The sequence below is a fragment of the Ptychodera flava genome, chromosome 14 (assembly GCF_041260155.1).
Source record: "Ptychodera flava strain L36383 chromosome 14, AS_Pfla_20210202, whole genome shotgun sequence".
Taxonomy (NCBI): Eukaryota; Metazoa; Hemichordata; class Enteropneusta; family Ptychoderidae; genus Ptychodera; species Ptychodera flava.
This window is the reverse complement of record NC_091941.1, coordinates 18537908-18559999: the sequence shown is the minus strand read 5'-3', so window position 1 is coordinate 18559999 and position 22092 is coordinate 18537908. Positions and strand designations below refer to the sequence as shown.

Sequence of the window (22092 nt, the reverse complement as noted above, 5' to 3'; positions counted from 1 at the left end):
TCACATGTGTCGGTGAACTGTGACCCATTGTGACCTATAGGTGAAAAGCCAATGCGCGCGCGCAGTGACCACATATTTTATCAAAATGGCAGCCCACGGAGCAACGGAAGGTACAGCACTTGCCGGTGGAGATCAATGCATCACTAATATGGACGAAAAGAGGGAGAAAATGACAGGGCGACTGCAGAAGAGGGAAGAAGAAAGACTTGCGGAAATCGAGAGGAAACGAACTGAGCGTGAGAATGCCTCTTTGAAGCATGAAAAGGTCGATTACTTTACTAGTATGTTCGCGCAAGAAAAATTAAAGATCGAGCTGAAACTGGATCTCATGGAGAATGACGGTGATGTTGACAAATCGAAGGTGAATCATCATTTTGACGAGATATCGCATGCTGTTCAGAATTTACAGAAGTTTGTAAATGACTCTACAATGTTTTTGCCGTCCTATGATATCAAGACAGCACAAGAAAATGTAGAAAAGCTGCAAAGTTTGATTTCAACAAAGAGAGAGGAACTCCTACCGAAGAAGAAGTTCGCGTTCAAAGCGCGGAAAAAGAACAGTGGTGCGCCTAAAAAGGCTGCTGAAGTCGACGGCGGCAAGAAGGTATCAGATATGGCACAGGTCATATCGGACACCGCTAAGATGGAGTGCAGTGTGTCCGACAAGACGAACGAGACCGTGTCTTTGGACGCAAACACGACGAACAACAAGGACGTAGGTCTGTTTCGTTTGACCGGCTGCGTAGTGAAAATAACAGGTGCCCCTAGCGCTGTGCACGTCAGCGATCTGAAGGACTGTCGCGTCTTCTGCGGACCAGTTCCTGGATCGGTATTCGCAACGAATTGCGTGGACTCTACATTGGTGCTGTCCTGCCAGCAGCTCCGCGTACACACGACAAAGAATACGAAGTTTTATCTCCACGTCACCAGCAAGGCCATCATCGAAGACACCACCGGGGTTGAGTTTGCACCTTACAACTGGAGCTACGACGGCATCGAAGAACACTACAAGACGACGGGTTTAGACAGGAACAGAAACAACTGGGATGACGTTGATGATTTTAATTGGTTAGCAAGTGACAAACATTCACCCAATTGGACACTGATTCCCGAGGACAAACGTGTGCAACAGTGGGATGTGTAATGTGCGAAAGCTTGTTGTAATGTTCTCAAATGTCAGATGTCAATTGGTACCTATGGGAGTTGTGATGAAACTAGACAGTGCAAAGAGGATTGTGTATTTATTGGGTACCTAATGTTGTTGTGTTCGTAATATTTGGAAGTATCATGAAGTCTTCTTCCATAGTGCTCCTGCCATCTTCAAAACATGAAGAGATAACTCTTTTGAGTTGCATTAGTGACCCACATAGTAGCATTCTGCAAGTTGCTACGCATGTAGAACTACTGTAGGTCTGAGACTGTAAACTGTACTCTTCCCCAAATTTTATCGGCAAAGCGACATAAGCAGCAAACACATTTCTGTGATAAATCTTTAGGTGCTAAGTCAGTGAAAGTACATGAAATAAGAGGAGCCTGAACATTGTGTCCAACAATGGTATTCGTTTCATAACCAAATAGCATAAACTGTAACTTAGTGTAAGCAAATCTGCAATACTGAAGCAGGTGCAGCTGATTTTAGGCATTTTCGGGAAAATTGAGTCTTCAAAAGTAGGAGTAAGGATTGCAAGAAATAATGACCAAATCACATCCAATCAATTATGTTATTTTACTCAGTCTTATGTAAGAATGTACATCTGATAATGCCAACAGTTTCCCTCCCATAACTGTACACATTTCTGAATGTTTGAGTCAAATTAAAAATGTCTTGCAGTTTCTGTGCATTAGCCTTGCAACGGTACAAGTAAATCATAATATGTGTATGGATAACGTTCTTGCATCAGAAAGTCAGTGACATGTTAATTTAACTTCATGGCATACTCAAAGTCCAGGTAAATGTTATGGTCATCCTTGTCTACGACAGAGGCAGGAAGGCTCTCCTACCTCCATTTCCAAGGCCATGATGGAGTTACAATAGATAGGTATTTCACACTTTATACAGTTGGTATACAGTTGTTTGACAGCTGTGGCACCTTGTTGAAGGTGATACTAAAACAAATTTAGGAAGCTTATTTTTTTTTCAAACTGAAAATGAATTTTCTATTTCTGTGATTTAACAAACACATAACCTGTAACATATACACAGAATTAAGTATATATGGTTCTGTATATCCAAAGGTTATGAGCACTGTGACGTTTTGTGGATAGCGGGAGCAAAATGCCACGCTGCTCACACCTGCATGTTGTTTAATGAGTCAAATCACAGTCCCTCTACACACACCAGTGTGAGAAAGGCACAGTAGTCAATAAGCCTACCATAATTGTTCTAATGTACTGGACCTTCCAATTGAATTGATACTCAGAAATGATGAAAACATCAATATATTGGTTAACTTGTAAATTTTGCATAAAATTGTATTCTATAAAGATAAAGAACTTCAGGTTTCATTGATTTACATGCTTGATATAATTTTTGCATGATCGGCTACTTACAACTTTAAGGTTTTTCATAATTTCTGAATTTGATGAGTAATATTTGAGTTTTCTATTGACGAAATTGTAGCGGATATTAGGGAGAAATATTGGAATCAAAATATTTTGTTGATGATAATGGTGCTGACATTGAGTATTGTTTCGATTACTTTTTAAGGGGAAAGGCTGCTCATGTTATTCTGTTAATTATACATGTAGATATATGGTCTTCTGTATCATCAAATGTCTACATAATCTGACAGGCTACATGATTTCAATAGTTTTACAATGCTTTACCAGAGTTGTTTTGTCTCAACATGGACAGTCAAAAAGTAGAGCAGAGAAGCTCCTCCCCAATTACCCAGGAATGCATTCTTCAGTACATCAATTGTGAGTAATTTCCATACATTATGGGGCCGTCGATAATAAAAGCTGACGCACGACAAACGTAATTCTTTCGTTTAGGGGGGAGGGGGTTAAATCTCATTTCGTTTTGTGGGTGTCAAAATCGCATAAGGATTTTCATCTCTTGTTTTCGAAGTGTGACTTTGCAGCGAGAACGCAAAACTACCTTCGCGTTCATCGAGAACAGAATGATCACAAAAGAAGGAGACAGAAAAGACGACGAAAAGACATAAATGTGAAATAAAAATTTGTATTTTTTTTCAAAGTGAAACATGTACATGAAATATTTCCTACATGCGAAATACATTAAATGTTCTGTCTTAAAAAGTGAAACGCGTAAAAAGGAGGTTTATTAAGTAATGTGCTTTTCCGGTATTTTTTCATGGGCGTGCAGATCGGAGAGGCACATGTGAGTTTGTCAGAAACGGCATCATAATACAAAATAAATTTTGCATAAGAACTTTCGTTTTGAGGGGGTAGGGAGGGGGTTTCAAGTAAAACGAAGGAATTACGTTTCTTGTGCGTCAGCTTTTATTATCGACGGCCTAATTAGAATGGTGTTGAAACATACTAGTAAGAGGAATGGCTAGGCTGTCCTTGGTAATGAATTTTCAATGATTCTTTATCATACGTAGAAACCTTATGTTACCATTCTCAACAACGTACATGTATGCTGAAATCAGAAATATTTTAGCAGCATCCACAAACATATTTGCACAGATGAGTAACTTCATCCTTCTTCTCCCTCCCCAGCCTGGTTATTTGTTTTTATATAAGTAGGCAGTCACAGTTTCATAAACCAGTTTCACTAATTAGGCCAAAATTAGACAAGTATTTGTTTCTCATCCTTGCTCAGGTTTATCTAGACTACTGGTAGCTACACTAGACTTATTGTTTCCATTTCTGCTCATCTAGACTACCGGTAGCTACACTAGACCTATTGTTTCCATTTTTGCTCATCTTGCAAGAGATCAAGGATGAGGAGCAAGTGTATAAGTGTTTTTGTTGTATTAGAAATACTCAGTAGGATATATACACAGGACATCCCATATTACTGTCCTAGTTTTATGCTTTTGACAAAATGACAAGTACCAGTGTGTGTGTGTGTGTGTGTGCACGCCTGTGCGTACAAGCATGCATACATGTATGTGATCACTGTCAAAGACCCATACAGTGAAAACCAATGTTAGGAAAATAACAATTAGCGTTCTATTATGTTTCAACAAAAATGATGTAACAGTGTGAGCCCAACTCACTTGCAAAAATATTTTGGTTTTCATATGAGCTCTCATGGTGCTTTATGAAGTAATGTGGCCCCATAGGATTATGTTGTTGTGAAGTAACCGGGCCCCTCAGGATTATGTTGACTCATAAAAGTGTTCAATGTGGGCCCACTCTCCTGTCGTTTTGCTGTAATGCCTTGCACCTAAGCTGTACCAATGTAATGTTGATGATAGATCCTGTGAAACTTTCAACCCATTGAAGTGGAATATGTAGAAGTATTATGCCTTTACAGTTACCTCACCAATTGAAAATTTTGAAAGTTGTTAAAGTGATTGTACATTATACATTTGCAGAAGAATTATCGGCAGTATGCCTTTTGACTTGGAATCTGATTTTGTATAAAATTCATGAAATCTCAGAATTTGTATCATTTGAGTGTGTTTGTAGTCAAAAGTAAATTTTTCTCTTTTTTTTTTAAATTTAATATATATGAAAGATTTTTATCATTTACTGATGCCTTACAATCACTGTGAATCAATGCTACTACTTAATTTCAGTGGCATCAAAGGTATAGAGAATTGTTATTTATCAAGGGATGGACCATTAGATCGTGGGAGGGGGGGCCGTCATAATTGGACAAAATCTGAAGTGAATGTTTTACAGCCTTGCTTCCAATTAAAAAACATGTATATATACACAAGACTTTCAACCAAAGAAATAGTTGAATTCTGGTGGGGGGGGGAGGGGAGGATGCCCACCATTTAAAATTTAGAAATATTTGCAAATAATAGGGATATGCAGGAAAAAATTGGGATATCAGAATCTGACCTTCCCCATCCAGATTTAATGGTGTATTCCTATGGATGATATCATTGATATCGTATTATGCAAAGCTGAAGTGATTCATCTTAAAAACTGAGTTTTTTGTTAAAGAATGTACATATGCATTTTGAAGTACACTCAGAGATATTGTTACATTATCTTCATGTATTTCTTGTAACAGGACACGACTCCCTCCTTTCTCTGCTTGACCTTTGTTGTACATTTTGTTGTTTGTGGATGTGTTTGGATGGTGTTATCCTAAAAGCTTTTAAGTCAAAGCTGTATTCTTTGTACATGCCCTTTTAAAAACACTTCTGTAATTTTTAAGTTATTAAAACGGTAAGATTTTTGGGGTCTTAAGGTATAGGAAGACATCCAATTGAGAAATTGTTCTTTATTCCTCAGTTGGCATTGTCACAATTTCTAAAACCATGACAAGAGGTGACAGATTTTCAAGTTTCAATGCTTTAATATCATAATTATGAAAACGTTAATGATTTTACATTATATTTTATCATAGATGCCTGATGTAATTCTATGTGTATGTAAGAAACTTTGATCTGGAAATGTTGCTTTTTGCTTTGTGAATCTTGAATGAATGGAGGAATGAAATTAATAACTGGTATATAGAATTACAGTACTGAAAACCTTATTTGTACTTTTGTCTTCCGTGACAGCAACGGTGTTAATTAAACAGTGTGAGATGCATTTTAAATTCGGACTTGATTTCCTTTGGCAAATTGAGCATGTTGTTCTCCGGTGCATGACACCATGTGGAGAAGTGCTTGCAGAATAAAGAAGTTTTTGAATGATTGTTGACAGGTGTGTTTAGTGAAACTGAAATACTTACTACATAATCGGCAGAACATTTTGAAAAAGAATAAGCACTTGTTTCTCCAAGCCAATGTACTTGACTTTGGAGAATTCTCAACTGATAGAGACATTTCAAGAATTAAGTATTACTTTGAGCTCTAGGTAGCAACATATAATATGTAAAGTATTTCTGAGTCAAAGAAAACCCATGGCCTTGAGGGAAAGATTGAACAGTTGCCTAATGCTACTAATTTATCTGGTCCATTTCATGACTAGATAAGGATTAATTTGAGGGGCTGAGATGAAGTTCAGGGTTAGGGTTACTGCTGTAATGGAAATCCTGCGATGAGCCCTGTAAGTTAATGGCATTTGACAATGTGATTCAGCTGGTCTACTCTTCACCCTACTTGAAAGTCAGTTTTCTTCTCACATTGACCTACAGATCACCGTGCTCTTCATCTCTGCTTCACTTCACAAGAGTGTAATTTACATCGTCCACAGCTTCATTACTGTAACTTTGTATGAAATATCTTATATTTTTTGTTCTGATCGCAAAATATTCTTCTACCCTCACATCGTGTCAATATCAACATGCCCTGTGTGCAGCCTGTCAGTACAGCATGTCACATCGTGTCAATTTCAACATGCCCTGTGTGCAGCCTGTCAGTACAGCCTGAACATGCCTAGTAGTGTCTGATGTTGATGTTGATAACCGATGTTTACTCCGGACTAGAAATTCATTATCAACTACAGTATTGCATATTGTACACAGTCCATTGTGTTAGCAAGGCCAATACTGAATACTGGCAGCATTAATTGCAATTTAGGAAGTCTGAAAAATGTGTCTCCTTTATGGAACAAAAATGGTGAAAATAGTATCAAGAAATTTGGATGTTGTCCACTCAGAACAGTATGATTTCCTCAAAAATGTTTTGTGAAAGAGATCGACACTTTTTGCTCCTAAGGTTATCCTTTGTGAATACCTGCAACTGGTGTATTTTTGTGTCTGTTTTTATTTTTGCGACAAAGGCTAGTTTACCCTCATGCGGAACCAGGTTTGGGTCAGTCGTAAATTTTAACTTATCCACATAAAAAAATGCACATTTTCATCATTAAGGTGCAATTCCCACGTATACATATGGGTCATTGCTAAAAAAAAAACTTTCCTCTCCTACCTCCCACTTTTTGTTAATTTTTTATGAAACAGGAAAATATGTCTTGAGAAAGAATTCAGACGTCATTGATATGTTTGTATTGGTGCATGCAAGGGCAGAGAATGTAATACCTTTAGCTGTATTTTATTGTGCTGACTGTATAGCTGTATTCATGTCCCACGTCCCTACCATTCTATAAAGAGGAACTGAGGTCATCGCCCCTTGAACTGACTCGCCCTTTATTCGTGCACAGCTCTGAATGTCATCGTGAACTGTATATTGCTTTTGTGTTCTACCTCCTTTTCACAGCTTTCATGACCCGCAAAGTACTGATAGTGCCGCAATGAAAAGATTTTTGTAAATCACCAATCATAAATTTTCCTTGTAACTGTGCACAAGTCCGTGCTATTAAACATAACTAAAAATATGTGAACAGTCTGAACCCCATCTTCATCAATATTAAAATTACATTTAATTCAGTTGTTGAAATTTCATGCCCCTCACTGTGTTCACTGACCTCTCTATTTTTGGCAAGAACCACAGCCTAACATGAATAACGTCCTGGTTTCCATGCATGGGAGAATTCTTGATTATAGAGAGCGCCCTCACAGGTCATATATTTAACTATCTGTTCATACAACAAAACGGCAAGTCCCATTTATAGGCCCCTTTTAACGTGTCAGTATATGGATAAATATAATTTAAAAACTGATAAACTAAACATACACACGTTCAAACACAAATAATTTCTGTAAGGGAACAGGTTACACTTGGTGCTGAGCAACCATTGCAGCGCGTGTGCCCGCTTTGAACTAGATAAAGTCGCATTCAATTTAAGAGAATTTTACAACAAAATCAAGACGACAAGCGGGAGGCCTGTACAAAACTGATGTTTTAAAGTTTATTTCGCACATTAAAGAACTTTTTTAATAAAAACGTTGGGCTGGGGGTCATGATAAAAACCGTGTCTTTAACACATTTAACGCGACGTTTAGAGTGGGCGAAATAAAAATACCACTGTAGAGAACGTCGTCGTACTTTAGATTACCTTTGAAACAGAGAAAACCCATAAATTATGTGATGCATGCACTGCCTCCTGACATTTGAGCAGGCATATATCACTTAGTGTGTCCAGAAAGGCAATATTTGAACGCACCAGCTCGCTGTACTGGTAGTTGTATAATATATGACGTAAAAGTTTTGATAGTCTCGAAGGATATCAGTCAAAGGTGTTTCTTCGTTTTCTATCTGACTATAGCTGTAAAATCCACGTTTCCGAAGACTTGTGAAACATTAAAAGGCGACACATTAAAAGGTAAATACAGACTATGTTCGCCTGCGCGCTGTTTTACGTTCTTGAAGATATTATTGAATCATCTTGACCATTGTTCCTAGAAATGACACTTCAACAATCCTCACAAAATTTTGAAGAGACAAAGTTTGAAAAAACAACACTGAACATGTAATATCTGACCTGATCAATATTATATATATATATATATATATATATATATATATATATATATATATATATATATATATATATATTATATATATGATTATATATATGTATATATATATATATATATATATATATATATATATATATATATATATATATATATATATATATATGTGTGTGTGTGTGTGTATATATATAATCGAAGTATGCAGATGTCCTTGTGGGAAATTATACTGCTCGATGCTAAAGCAGAGCATTATACATAATAATAACATAAGTTACTTCAAGTGCAAAATAACATGGGTAAATGAAGTGATTAAGTACAATCATAAACGTTGCTAGGTGTACAACTTATTATTACGATACGAAATACGAGACAATTCGAGATCTCATATCGAGTCGTCTTATGTTAATACTCGAACATCAAAATTACTCAAAAAATTTAAAACGTCTGATTAGTTGAGAATTTCGAACGTTAGAGTGTCTATTCATTTCTAAGTTGTTTGGTATACCAAGGTTTTCTCAATCTGGAAGACTATTGGGTCCGATGCAAAGTTAGTCTATTTTAATCATGTTTTTGCGCTCCTCCTCGTCATTCTGCGTCCCGCGTATTGTGGTTACTATGGTTTCTCCATGTCTCGATGAATTGGGGTTATTCCTTGCCGTGGAAGGCGGTGAGTCCGATTTGTCTCGAACGATTACCTCTATGGTGCCACCGAACTTATTGTTGTCACATTCGCCTTGATTCCTCCCGACGCTCCGTAGTCTCCTCTCGCTTTCATCTGGCTCGGTTACCTTGACAACCTGTTTGCTTAGCGAGGCAGCGTTACCCATTTTCTTCCTCGAGTTCAAGTGGAATCTTCTCTCCGACTTGGTTTCCTCATCTTTCTCAACGCAAACTTTTGTTTATCGACCCATTATAATCAGTGGTAAGTCTTCGTGATAGCATCCGACTGAAAAGCGATCTTCGATTTCAACTTCCGTGGATGCAAATATCCAGTCAAAGCGCTTATCAACTTGGTTTCGCAAGTTTTGCGTTTAGTTATGTAGGCAAAGAATATGAAAATGTCGATGAAATATTTTTGAATGCGAAAGTGGTGGGCAAGCGTCCACTTGTCATATTTTGACGCGCACAGTGCGTAGTAAAAGTGAAGTGTGGATGAAGAATGGAATTCTAAATTCGAGAACTTCGCTCATGAATCAAGTTGTTCGAATAGAAACCAATCGCGCCGAACGTCCGTCCCTCCCCAAATCATGCAGTTTGATGCAAGAGCTTCTGAACTTTCCCCTTCCGAAGCTGGAAAAATATGCCGTTTCTAGCGATTGAAATCAGCGAGGTTAACAGAGGGAAACTCGGAACCGTTTTGTGGATTTTCAACTGGATATCGGCGGGATGTGGCGTTTTCATCGCCGCAATGGGCATTTACTTCAAAATCAGTGTAGAGTCGAAGATGGCCCTCATCGAGCACTACAACTCCAACGTGCTGCCCCTGATGCTTGCCATCGTCGGCTGCCTCAGCGTCGTTCTCTTTCTAGCAGGAGGCAAGATCTGCCACAGTAGCGGACAGACCCACTCCAGGGACAAATTTAAAGGTTTCCTGCAGCCTTACATCTGCGTAACCCTCGTCCTGGCGATTTTGATTCTCGCCGGGGGCAGCATGTGTTTCGACCACCGGCGCCATCTGCACCACTCGTTCCACAGAGGAATCCGGTCTGCCATGGAGCGGTACAAGGACAACACCACCTTCAAGACGGAGATCGATGAGCTGCAGATGGACTTTCGTTGCTGTGGAAACAACGACTATCGCGACTGGTTTGATATTCAGTGGATCAGCAACGCGTACCTGAACTTGCAAAACCAAGACGTCAAGGAGTAAGCTGAGTAAAATACCTCCACAGTCCTCTGCCTGAAATCAGAACTGGCATTTCAAAACACTCGTTTTAATTAATCTTTATGTTAAAAAGTTACTAACTTCGGGGGTCGACCCTTAGATCATTGGAGGGTTGGTAGAAAATGGGATGGGGGCGAATCAGTTGAACATAAATTGCTGAAAAAAATCTGAAATTTGGAAAAATATTAATGTGGACGTAACCTCCTAAAAAGTGTGCAATATTTAGGTGGGGATATCATGCATGCCATACAAAAAAATGTCCAAGGCAGGACGCGCCTCGACATTAACAGACTTAAACTCGCTCAAACTTTCCGTGAGGGAACTTTAAACCATTCTCTTTCGAAATAAAGTTGGGTACTAGAGAAACAGAGTTTCCAATATCTACTACCGACGATTGAAATTAAAAGTGGCGCTATCCCTGAGTTAAGTCTAAAAATTAAATTTTCGATTTTCAAAAAAATATTAAGCATGTGAATAAAAAACTAGTTACTTCATGAGCTTCAAAATGAGCCCTCATAGGTGGTAGACAGAAACAGTTCTGTAAAAGCTTTAGAGTCAGAATACCCGTCTCGTACACATTCTACCTTAATCAAGGCATCGTTCGCAAATTCCCGGGAGAATGACGGGAAAATTGAGGCGAGAAATTTTACTTTGTAAATACCTTGTTTAAGTTTGAAGGAAACCACGGGCCCCTAAATTGGTCACTATATGTCGGTTGAATCATTCGTGCAATTTTACACTCTAGTTCAGTAATATAGTACACAGGGTTTTTTTTACGTTTGCACACTGATTGACGAGCCCACAGCAGGGCCATTAAATCAGGAACTTTAATTTACGCCTTGAAAATTGGTTTCTGGTGAATTTGAAAGGTGGCGTTCGAAGAAATACGGAACAAACGGCGGTTTATAAACAGGAGCCTTTAAGCTGCTCAACTACTTAGCGAAATATAACATTTCCAATTTTGGGAAGATGATTTAGGGTAGCATTATCCCAGCGGTTCCTAGGGATAAATTTACGCAACACACACATTCAGTTCAGCCTTTTGCAGTTTGCCTTTTTGCTTTAGCTGTAAATAGAGCTTTTTGTTCAGACGGCTAGAACTTTCCAGTTACTTGATCCAAATGTGGAGTGGAACATTTCTATTCGCAGAAAAGTAAACAATCCCTGATTTACCCTTTTACGTTAAAAGAACGGACAATAAGAAGATAATTGCACCGCATGTGCATCGATTTATCGAGTTCAAGTGTTTCAAAAATAAAGAGGAAAGTCTAACCCAGACGCCCTGAGCTGATTCAAGTTCAAATAGATAGAGATTTATGTATTGTATAGCGGCCAGGATTAAAGAGAGAAACAAACATCACAACGCATATTTCGAGCAAATGATGAAAAGCGTGGGCTGGCTATGACGTCAGCTCTTTTGTTCCGCCCAACCCGGTCTTCAATCACTAGAACACACAATATGTTTTGTAACTAAAGCGTTCGGTCAGGTAACATCGTGTAATGCATTCAGACTTCGTGGTACCATATGGTGTCGTGTGTGAATCCTGCTATACCGAGTAAATGGCACAAAAAATTCGCCCAGAGATCGAATGTGAATTATTGAACTGAGATCGAGTAATCATTGCTCACCAATAAATCTCGCGGTGATTACTTATGAGCTTAGCTGTCCGCGAGATTATTTATTGATTTGAAAGTTCGAAGAGGTTATTTATCACTCGTGTAAAAAATCGTCAGTGGAATTAGTTTGGCACCGTTATGCTTACCCGAGGATTGATAGCACACATGGCGAAAATGTAGGATTTTATTGTTAAAATATTGATGTGTTTTTTGCGGTCTGATGCCAACAAAAGTTCTATTGGGTCCATTTAAATGCCCGATAACTGTGACTTTTGATATTTAATTTTTTTCTGGATCGTGTATCAACAGAATTTTTTATTTTACTCCCGAGAAAATGTCACGTCAGAACGCCTGCAGTATACTGTTTGTCACCACTACATATCTGTTTCAAACGAATCATTGTCGATGACAGTTGACTTTAGGTCCGCACAGAATTTCAAGTCGTCAACAATGACATCGGATGACGGAAATGACACATACTGTTTTGTGACGACGAATTGAATACTTGTTTTTCGCACATACTCTTATACTGTGGGGAGTAGACATAGAAAATTGTGGTCGAGACGCAGAACATAAATATTGTGGAAAAATCGTCAGAGTTGCGACATCGCAGTCACGGTGCAGGGATACTGATGATGGAATTGTAAATTGAATTTGAGAGAAAGTACTAAAGCGAATGATATAGCAGGGCTGTAATTTTCAAGTAAATAGCCAGTACGAACAAATTACACACGACAAATATGTTCTGAGGTCATTAGATTTTCGCGTAATAGCAGTGTTTTTCGCCATCTTTACGCTGCAGGAAGATGAAGAACGGCCATTACCTAAACGACGATGTTCCGTTCAGCTGCTGCGACCCTCGGGCTAAGAGACCGTGCATTCACCACCACATCACGGACAACAACCAACACTACAACTATGATTTCAACGTCGCCATGACGATCTATCAACGTGGATGTAAAGCGGCACTGACAGACTACTTCAGCGTGAGATTGGAAAATATGGGCGGTATAATTATGCTGATATTTGTGGCGCAGGTAATGATTGGCCGACGTTGTCTGTACGCTGCGTGGTTTTCTGCACTTACCATAGCCTTAGGGATTTTCCACTGTCATATTTCATATGTTTTCATTTCTATATACTTTTATTTTTAACTTTAATTATTCTGTTGGCATTTTTGAACACTACAAATTCTAGTGATGTCCTCAAAATATACAACTATTCGAACCAGCATCGTTATTAGACCTTTTTATTAACCTTCATTAAAGGAATTCGGTCACCATGGCCAATCATCGATTTTCAATTGGGATGCCACCAAGAAAATAGTGCGCCATTTAAACCGTGTAGGGCTTTTGATGTTCATTATAAAGTAAACATAACTGACTCTATCGGAATTAGAAATACAGCCCAAACTGCTTAAAGTACGAATACCAGAAGCAACTTTTAAATTGCATACACTACACGAACGCGTACAGTGCCAAATATGGTATGTAATGATTACCAAACGCACTTATGGTTCCCACTGCTTTTACTATTAAAGGTATACAGTCACCTGTAATCTAAATATGCCCATTTATGGTCAAATGGGCGTTCCTTGGTATTCAAAATCCCAATGTGAGGCACTGTTTTTAAACGGCCACCCGCTTAAAATCTGTGATTGGTTAGATTTTCTCTTTCCATGGTAACTGTGCCAAAATTGGAACAGGTGACAGTATACCTTTAAGGCTCACATTTAGATGCTGCTTACTTTTGCTTCACAATTTTTAAACTGCAAAATAATTTTGATCGTCGCCAAAGCTAGTAAAGAAGGTCATTTCGCGCCAAAAAGTGTAGAACTTGGAAACGCGTTTTCCTGATTCTGATAGATGCAAATGCGGACATCAATTTTGTTGGATGTGTAGGCGCCAAACGCGTTTCAGCTTTACTGCATTTTACCACCGAAAATGGATCACACATGGAGATTGCTCTGATTTAGTGCGTCCTTCGGGTAAAAATCATCACTTCCATTCGTGAGACAACCAGCCAGGAAGAAAATGTGCAACTGATGGTGAATAAAAACTCCGCGAGCGATTGCAAATTCACCAATCGAGTTTTGCGAAGTACAATGATCTATTTTATTACACCTTGATATTTACCCTGTCACGAAAATGTACAAAACATAACACCTGGTACCGACAACTACCCCGTCAATTGTAGAATGTGATAATTTGAAGCAATTATTCAAGACATTTGATAACTGGTCATGCGTAGTGGGGTTCTAAAATGGCCCAGTGCCGACGGTACGAGAATCGAGCGTCGGAGAGTACTCAGTCCATGTCTCTTCTGGCGAAGTCAACATGCTCCTCTATATAGACCGCATCAACGCTGTGGAACGAACTTCGATTGATATCAACAACTGCATGTTCATCTCTTGACACTTTTAACGAGAAGTTGAAAACTCACCTGTTTACACCCGTCTTATTACCTGTGACCTATTTACTTCATGATCTTTTAACAAATTTCTGACAGCTTTTAACAGAACTTTTTGTTTTATTCTTCACATAATTTTTTAATTTTGCATTCGGTTTTTACAACGACGTTTCGAGTACTAATAATGCTGATTCATCTCTCACTATTGGATTTTCATCATAACATTCCAGCGATGTGCTCACTTGACCACTAATGTTTAATAGTGCCACTGGGATTTTCAATCAATGACATCAAAGCTTTTCACGATGCAGAACCCGTACGTCACGGACTCGGTCTTAATAGCTGTAGAACGCTTTCGTGTGGAATGCTTCGTGGCGACTGCAGGTATCACGAGTATCGTACACATTTACACGCGAGGCTGGTAGCATTTTGTACACACATGATCAGCGATGGCTTCATCTCGGCTAATCGAATCATGATAGGGATCATGATATTTGAAATGTCATTTTCAATTTGAACAAACCTGACTTTCGGAGTATGCTCAATCCAAAACCACCAGTCCAACAAACAACATATATACTTACAAACAAACAAACATACATACATACATACATACATACATACATACATACATACATACATACATACATACATACATACATACAATACATACATACATACATACACATATCTATCAATCTCTGTAAAATCGATGATGAATACGTGTCACGTGACCTTAAAGTGCAGTCGTTGCGTCACAACACCGGTGAACGTGTTTATATTTGGAAGTCCCCTGAGTAGTCCTGATGGATAGGAACTGCTGCGTGAGTACAGCACGCCATAATTTAAACTCAGATAGTGATTGTTTTATGGTCTGTCTGCTTCGCATTCTCATCGCTCTGGAGAAAGCTGTTAAGTCGTTAAATCACCGGGTAGTTAACTTCCCAGACAATTTCACCTATTTGATTTAAGTGCAGGCGTCCGCGAATAGGTTTAATGGCGCGGCCAAGGGCGCACTTAAGACAGGATATGAAGAACGGTGTATCAGTACGCAGAAATAGCATATTTCCATGGTTACGTACACATCCTTTAAAGTGATGTTACAATTATACCCCTCGTCAAGAGTCTGCCTGGGTCTCCAGTTCGTCGATAGCCTGGATAATTTACCACTTGACCATATAATGAAAGGGAAAGCTTGTTGCTCTTGTAATGGCAAATTTGAATCCCGATTACCTTATACCTATGTATGTATGTATGTATGTATGTATGTATGTATGTATGTATGTATGTATGTATGTATGTATGTATGTATGTATGTATGTATGTATGTATGTATGTATGTATGTATGTATGTATGTATGTATGTATGTATGTATGTATGTATGTATGTATGTATGTATGTATGTATGTATGTATGTACGTATGTATGCATGTATGTATGTATGTATGCATGTATGTATGTATGTATGTATGTATGTATGTATGTATGTATGTATGTATGTATGTATGTATGTATGTATGTATGTATGTATGTATGTATGTATGTATGTATGTATGTATGTACGTATGTATGTATGTACGTATGTATGTATGTACGTAGTATGCATGTACGTATTTATGCATGTATGTATGTATGTATGCATGTATGTATGTATGTATGTATGTATGTATGTATGTATGTATGTATGTATGTATGTATGTATGTATGTATGTATGTATGTATGTATGTATGTATGTATGTATGTATGTATGTATGTATGTATGTCCCTCTATCTATCTCTATGCATGTATAAATGTATGTAGGTATCTATGTATGTATCTATGTATATGGAGAGAGATGTTCAGTGAGTGGGACAACTTGTCAGTAATACCACTCACTGTTTCCTTCTTAAATGTGCAAGTAACGGACTCGGTTTCACCTACAAAATAAGTTTGAGATCCGTACATGGTGTGTGGTTGACACATGCATTTTGTTGAGAACGTCGACTTTCAATATCGAAAGTGGAAGTTAGATGCAAGTCTCATAAAGAAAGCAGTGTCCTGCCTAATTTACTTTTGATGATTCCAGGTTTGGCCCATAACTGCACCATGTTTTCTTACCCTTCGGCGTAGGGTACTACAATAGCCCTTACTGATATATGTTGTTGTATGTTGTTTTTTCAACAGTTGATCGTGCTGATTGGGGTTCGCTACTTGCAGACTTCCATCTATAACGCAAGCGTGTCAGGCGACCCGACGATGTCGACTCCGGGTTGGCTCATGGGAGATTGCCCGCTGAACTGTGGACGGATACCAAAAAGCGTCAGGGATAAGGGACTCAAGGACACGGAGTCGAAGAAAACCGACGTCGAGAGCGGGCAAGATAAAGTGAGCGGGCAAGGTAAAGTGAGCAGCGAGCCGGCGGCACAGACTGCCGAAGAACCTATATACGAAGAACCTCCAGCGGAACCGTGAGTCGTGGATTGTCAAAGTTTATGGAAGGCAAACGGATCAGGCTTGAAGTCATCGGAATCAATTTTGGAGGGAAAATTAAACAAGATAATAAGACCGTAAAATGAACTCTGTTTCGTACGTATGTGCATTTTTTCCTGTTTCGTTTTGTATGTGTGTGCGTTCTTGTGTATTATATACGTGTGTCCACACGCGAGCACCAATGCAGTGCCACATAAACACGAAGACAAACGCGTAGTACGTAAAAGCCAGCAAACAGTGGAATATGAACGCTAAACCACTCTGGCATTTCTTTCCAACACTTCAATTATAGACCTTGATTAGGGTCTACGCTTCAATGAAGAGAAAATTTCCTGCCTACTATGTGCTCGAACTGACGGCCAGGAAACAGTCCTCAGGACACAATCGGCAAATGTCTCGGACTCACATCGGGTTCTATACTCAGAGCCACATCAAGTGAAATGATAAATGAAATCAAAGCAATTTCACTGAAAAAATGTCTCGTCTCGGTGAGTCATCTACAGAATTTGCCTGCCGGGGATTGTGTCTTTCGATATCCGCTCGGGTTAATATGCATTCACCTGAGTGATAAATAACCATTTAAATGAAAGAAAGATCCGGCTTTTTCTGTTCGCGGACTCTCATAAATGGCATAGCGTTACATTACAACACGCAACCCGAAATGTCGAACGTTCATCATGTCTGACTTAACGTGTATTGTATTGTACAGGAGAACCCATATCCCCGTATTATTACAAAGAAGGACGGCGAAAAATGATCCGACTCGGTGCGCAATATCTCGAAATCTAATTGCATTTTGTTGATTTACAGTTTCCAATCACTCCAAGCTGCTGCTAAACACGCTCCATCAAATTCACTTTCTAGAGCAATAGCACCGAAAAATAGGATTCTGTCAGGTTTTTTTCGTCGGCACTGCCGACGAATGTCTGAACTTATTAACCCGCCCGACGTACCAAGACGAAGGTCGGGCAATGATAGATGGTATGGACAGACCCTTAGGCTTAGATCTTTCTATGGGCGGACCGGCATCCACGATAGGTGCATTATTTCCATGCTTGAGATACGCACAGCTTCGACAAAATATCGTTTCCTCAGATTCTGAAACATGTACGCTTTCTACCAATTATTATTTCCTTGTCGACTGCTTGATCTACGAACTCGTCACATCTGCTGCACCGGTAATGCGCGCGCATTCTATCGTTCAAGATGGTGCCTGAGAAAAAATTGTTGTTTACACTTCGGACATATCTTACAAAAGAATACCAAAATGACGTGAAAGACTGTACAAGTCACGAAGGTTAAACATGGTTAAGGTAGTATGCGCCTCGAAAGTGAAAGACTTAAACTTTTCAAACTTTCCTCAAGGAATATTTCAACCATTCTATTTCAAAATCAAGAATAAAAACAAGTCGGGGGTTGCCGTTAAAATTTTGGTTCTAGAGAAACAAATTACCCAAGATTTACCGATATTTGAAATTCAAAATGGCCGCCATCCCTGTGTTAGCGCTATGGGGAAAAATAAACTTTTCTATTTTCGAAAAACTAAGACGATGAAAAAGCCTTTTTACACCACGAGCTTTAAAATGAGCTCCCACAAGTGGTAGATCAGAAAAGAATTGTAAAAGTTTGAAAGTCTGAATATCTGTCCCCGAGGCCTTTTAAACTTAATTCAGTGACTTTCTTTTGAGACAGTGGAAATTAAATTGGCAAGTCCGCACTCTAAGTGACAACAGCACAGTTTTCAGCTTTTCCCACTTTACTGCACACCAAACAGTCACAATATCAGTTTATTTCCCCTTTTTTTCTTGGTCGTGCCCTTCTTGTCAGCATAGTATGTTGACGATTTTATGACCATAATCACTGTATAATATCGCAGGCCTTCAGGGGCGATCCAACCCGGCTCATAAAAATAATGGCATTTTGAATCTGACGTCATCGCTCGTAATAAAACGGTGAGAGAAGTAAGACTGCTGTTTTCTGACCGCGGGCATTTTAGATATGGAATGCTGCGAAAATCTTGATAGCGTCTAGAGCATTACGGGTGCGAACGTAAATTGGTGGTTAGCTTCACTTTATATTCCCAGCGGTAGGTGTTGTAAAGATGAAGTGGCGCCAAACCGATGGGTGCGTGCGTTGCGCGCTTGCTCCTCAACTTTCCCCTACTCGAGAATTTAATGAGCGTGCAGACAGTAGTTGCAAGGGATGCTCCGCTGCGAACAACTGCGGGTGGTGGCAGCTTTTTTATCTGCCTGTATCACGCAGCTTCTATACCTCTTGCTTGTACGAGGAGGCACAGTCGCCTGTGGTTCGATACAACACGAAGGCCCCTGTGATCATTCTGAAGTTTTCAGACGATCAAACTCTTTCTAATGCTTACGGGGGCCTTCGCCGTGCACCTAACTTCAAGCATCTGTGGTACGAGGCTCTTGTTTAAAGATACAATAGCTGCTTGTTTAGGAGTGGACCATTTGATATCCTGGGGGAGTCCGTAAGATTTCCGAAAAAAAAAATCCCAAAATTCCCAGCAAATGTTAAATAATGTACTATTGATCAGTAAAAAATAATGCCACCTCATCAATCTTCCATACCCCCCGAATATCAAATGGTCCACCCCTTACCACGAAGGCCTGAGAAATATAATCTTCTTTAAATGTACCCCGGTTTGACTCTTTTAATTTTTTGTTATTCCAACGCAAACGCAGGGTAAACGGGTAATATATACAGGCCCTTTCATGTAGGCAGAAATTGGCAAATTATACACTTTGTTAACCGTACCCTATTAGTTGACATATTCGACCTGCAGGCATTCAAGGTTTGATCATCTAATCTGCCGAAGCTGGGAAATGTTGCAGGGACCGGACGTTCACAAACCGTTGCAGAAGAACGATAACCAAAAGCCAGGAAAATACAAAAAAAAAGGCAAAACAAAGGGACAGTTTAGGAAACTCAACCCTATATGTCTTCAAGTCCCTTTGGTGCTTTATTAAAATAGCTAGTTCAAAGTCTCGTTCTCCTACACCTGCCACTATTTAACCCCGGGAGTGTAGATTTGCTGTTTTAGAATCCTATCTGGTCAGTGGATCTTCCAGCGGCTCACAGCCCTCGGCCAGCTCATGTGTAAATGACCCTACAGTTTTTCTTTTGCTGTGTATTCAACTTGTACAAGTACACTGTAGTCTGTAGGTGGATATGTTCATTATTTATCACGCCAAATACACCGAGTAGGAACAAGCAGTTGTCCAATAGCACTTCCCGGTAATAATCCACAACAATATCAATCACGCGGTAACTGTTAATCGTTGTAGATTTAAAATGTGGTCTGTGGTACAGTCTCTCTCTCTCTCTCTCTCTCTCTCTCTCTCTCTCTCTCTCTCTCTCTCTCTCTCTCTCTCTCTCTCTCTCTCTCTCTCTCTCTCTCCAAAATTGCACATATAAGAAAGAACTTGTTAAATGCCAAATGAAACAGATTGAAAAGTTTGAAGTTGAGGGGAAGTAATAAAATAGTTATAAAAAAACAGCGATTAGATAAACAGAAGGGCCGATACCTTTACGAGAGCACACAGAAATGTCAAAACAATTTGAGCAATGCTGAAGGTATGACGCCATTCGCAGAACTTGTACGCAAAACTCTGTTTACTCTGCAACGCTGTATACTGAGCATCGGCTTCCCGAAGACAGCAATAATCCATCTTATTACCCAGTTCATTCCAAGGTCAACTTCCTGCAAATGATTAAAATCGCGGTTGTGCTGCCCAGGTCACTAAGCTTGCCTATCCTGTGCGAAGTTCCCAGCGGCAATCAATGCACTGCCAGATGAGGACTTGCCTTAGGCAAGACTCCGTAAAAATTCAATACTTGAAAACCACACAGAACACGGTTCAGTTCAAACATTGCATTACCCGGCCACAATAAACAAAATGCTCACTAAAAACTTGCGAATTGGAGAAGTGAATTCGCTGACGGAAGAGCCCAGTCCTCGATATCGTGTCTGTCGTGGGTCGGCACCGATTTTATGGATAGCATTTATCATTAATGGGACAACAACCATAAAAAATTAATCTTTTCAGTATATTTGTTCTCTAAAATACACACATTTCCTCGTCGTCTTTATATAGTGTGTTGATATACCAAGTATGGACTAATATTCACTTTTCAACGGTGATATGATATCTGACATTACACGCACATACAGGCCGGACACAAGGCATTTCTAACATGATTTAGGAGAAGAACACAACATTTTCCGTTTTTCAGAGACAGGGCATAGTTGTTTTGAAAATCTATCTATAACTGCCGTTGATGGTGCTTTCACCGCGAGGGAAACACATTCGCATGTTGATATATTTGTTTCTTTGTTAGCCTTTCATAATCTTGAGTAGTAAGAATTGTCAGCTTTCGAGTGTATTCGAAAATCAACGGGGATAATAATCACAGTGGGCTCAATTTAGCTAGTCGATTTCGTTTTCGTGGGAAAAGAGGAAACAGCTAAGGAAATGTACAATCAAACCGATTGATAAGCAAAGGTACAACGGAACGATGAAAACACACGCTTAAAAATAGACGGCATTAATAACATAATCGCATTAATAACATAATCAACAAACACGTGGCAAACAAGGCATCTACAATGAAAACGCCACAGATATGTCACATGCAACGATGAAAGCCGCCGGTTCAAGGCAGGATGATCGCGTACAGAGCCAATACCTCTGGTACAAGTATGAGTGCCCTTACGTGGTGTTTGATATTTGCGTAAATTTCAGTGAGGGCGTTCTGCCTATGTTTGGTTGTTGTTGTTGTTGATTTGTTTTGTCGTTATTTTGCAGTTGTTTCTCTCTTGTTTGTTTGTTTGTTTCGCTACCAATCTCCCTGCTTTGTTTGTTTGCTCAGTGTGTATTATTTCTGCATGTCACTTCCATCTATATTGCTAGCAAAAAACCTAGCTAACGTTGGTAGATGTTCTGGCGGCATTTCAATTTTTGTTAAAAACACACGACATGGAGAGGTAAAAAATCTCCCGAGCACATCTTTCTGTTTGGATATGAATAAATTTGAAAGGCAGTTATGTAATTCGGTCTATTTTAGTGTGTGTATAGATTACTTTTGACCTGATGCGTCATCCAAATATGCTAATGAGGAAATGTTCAAGCTATTTGAAAACGAATTAGCATACAGGCATTTATTTTTCTGATTGCCTGTAATTGTTTGCGATGATATTTATGCAAGAACAGGCTGTCTCCTAACTATTTGGAAACTAACGATTCAAAATTTCTGCCAACTGATGATTGCCATA

The 22092-nt window shown here is 39.2% G+C and overlaps 2 protein-coding genes across 2 annotated transcripts; both read left to right on the top strand.

Annotated features, from left to right (window-relative positions):
- Positions 1–58: 58 nt before the first annotated feature.
- On the top strand, positions 59–5793 carry LOC139149620 (tubulin-specific chaperone C-like). Its single transcript, XM_070721457.1, has one exon. It carries the CDS (start codon positions 86–88, stop codon positions 1142–1144), a length of 1059 nt encoding a protein of 352 aa, XP_070577558.1. The 5' UTR covers positions 59–85; the 3' UTR covers positions 1145–5793.
- Positions 5794–9646: 3853 nt separating this feature from the next.
- Positions 9647–16886, top strand: LOC139149619 (photoreceptor outer segment membrane glycoprotein 2-like). Its single transcript, XM_070721456.1, has 3 exons — positions 9647–10282; positions 12721–12955; positions 16494–16886. Exons 1-3 carry the CDS (start codon positions 9717–9719, stop codon positions 16779–16781), a joined length of 1089 nt encoding a protein of 362 aa, XP_070577557.1. The 5' UTR covers positions 9647–9716; the 3' UTR covers positions 16782–16886.
- Positions 16887–22092: the final 5206 nt, after the last annotated feature.

Coding starts and splice junctions, on each gene's coding strand:
- LOC139149620 (XM_070721457.1), top strand. CDS start 86: ATGGCAGCCCACGGAGCAACGGAAGGTACAGCACTTGCCGGTGGAGAT.
- LOC139149619 (XM_070721456.1), top strand. CDS start 9,717: ATGCCGTTTCTAGCGATTGAAATCAGCGAGGTTAACAGAGGGAAACTC. Junction 10,283..12,720: donor CAAAACCAAGACGTCAAGGA/GTAAGCTGAGTA, acceptor TTTACGCTGCAG/GAAGATGAAGAACGGCCATT. Junction 12,956..16,493: donor TGCTGATATTTGTGGCGCAG/GTAATGATTGGC, acceptor TTTTTTCAACAG/TTGATCGTGCTGATTGGGGT.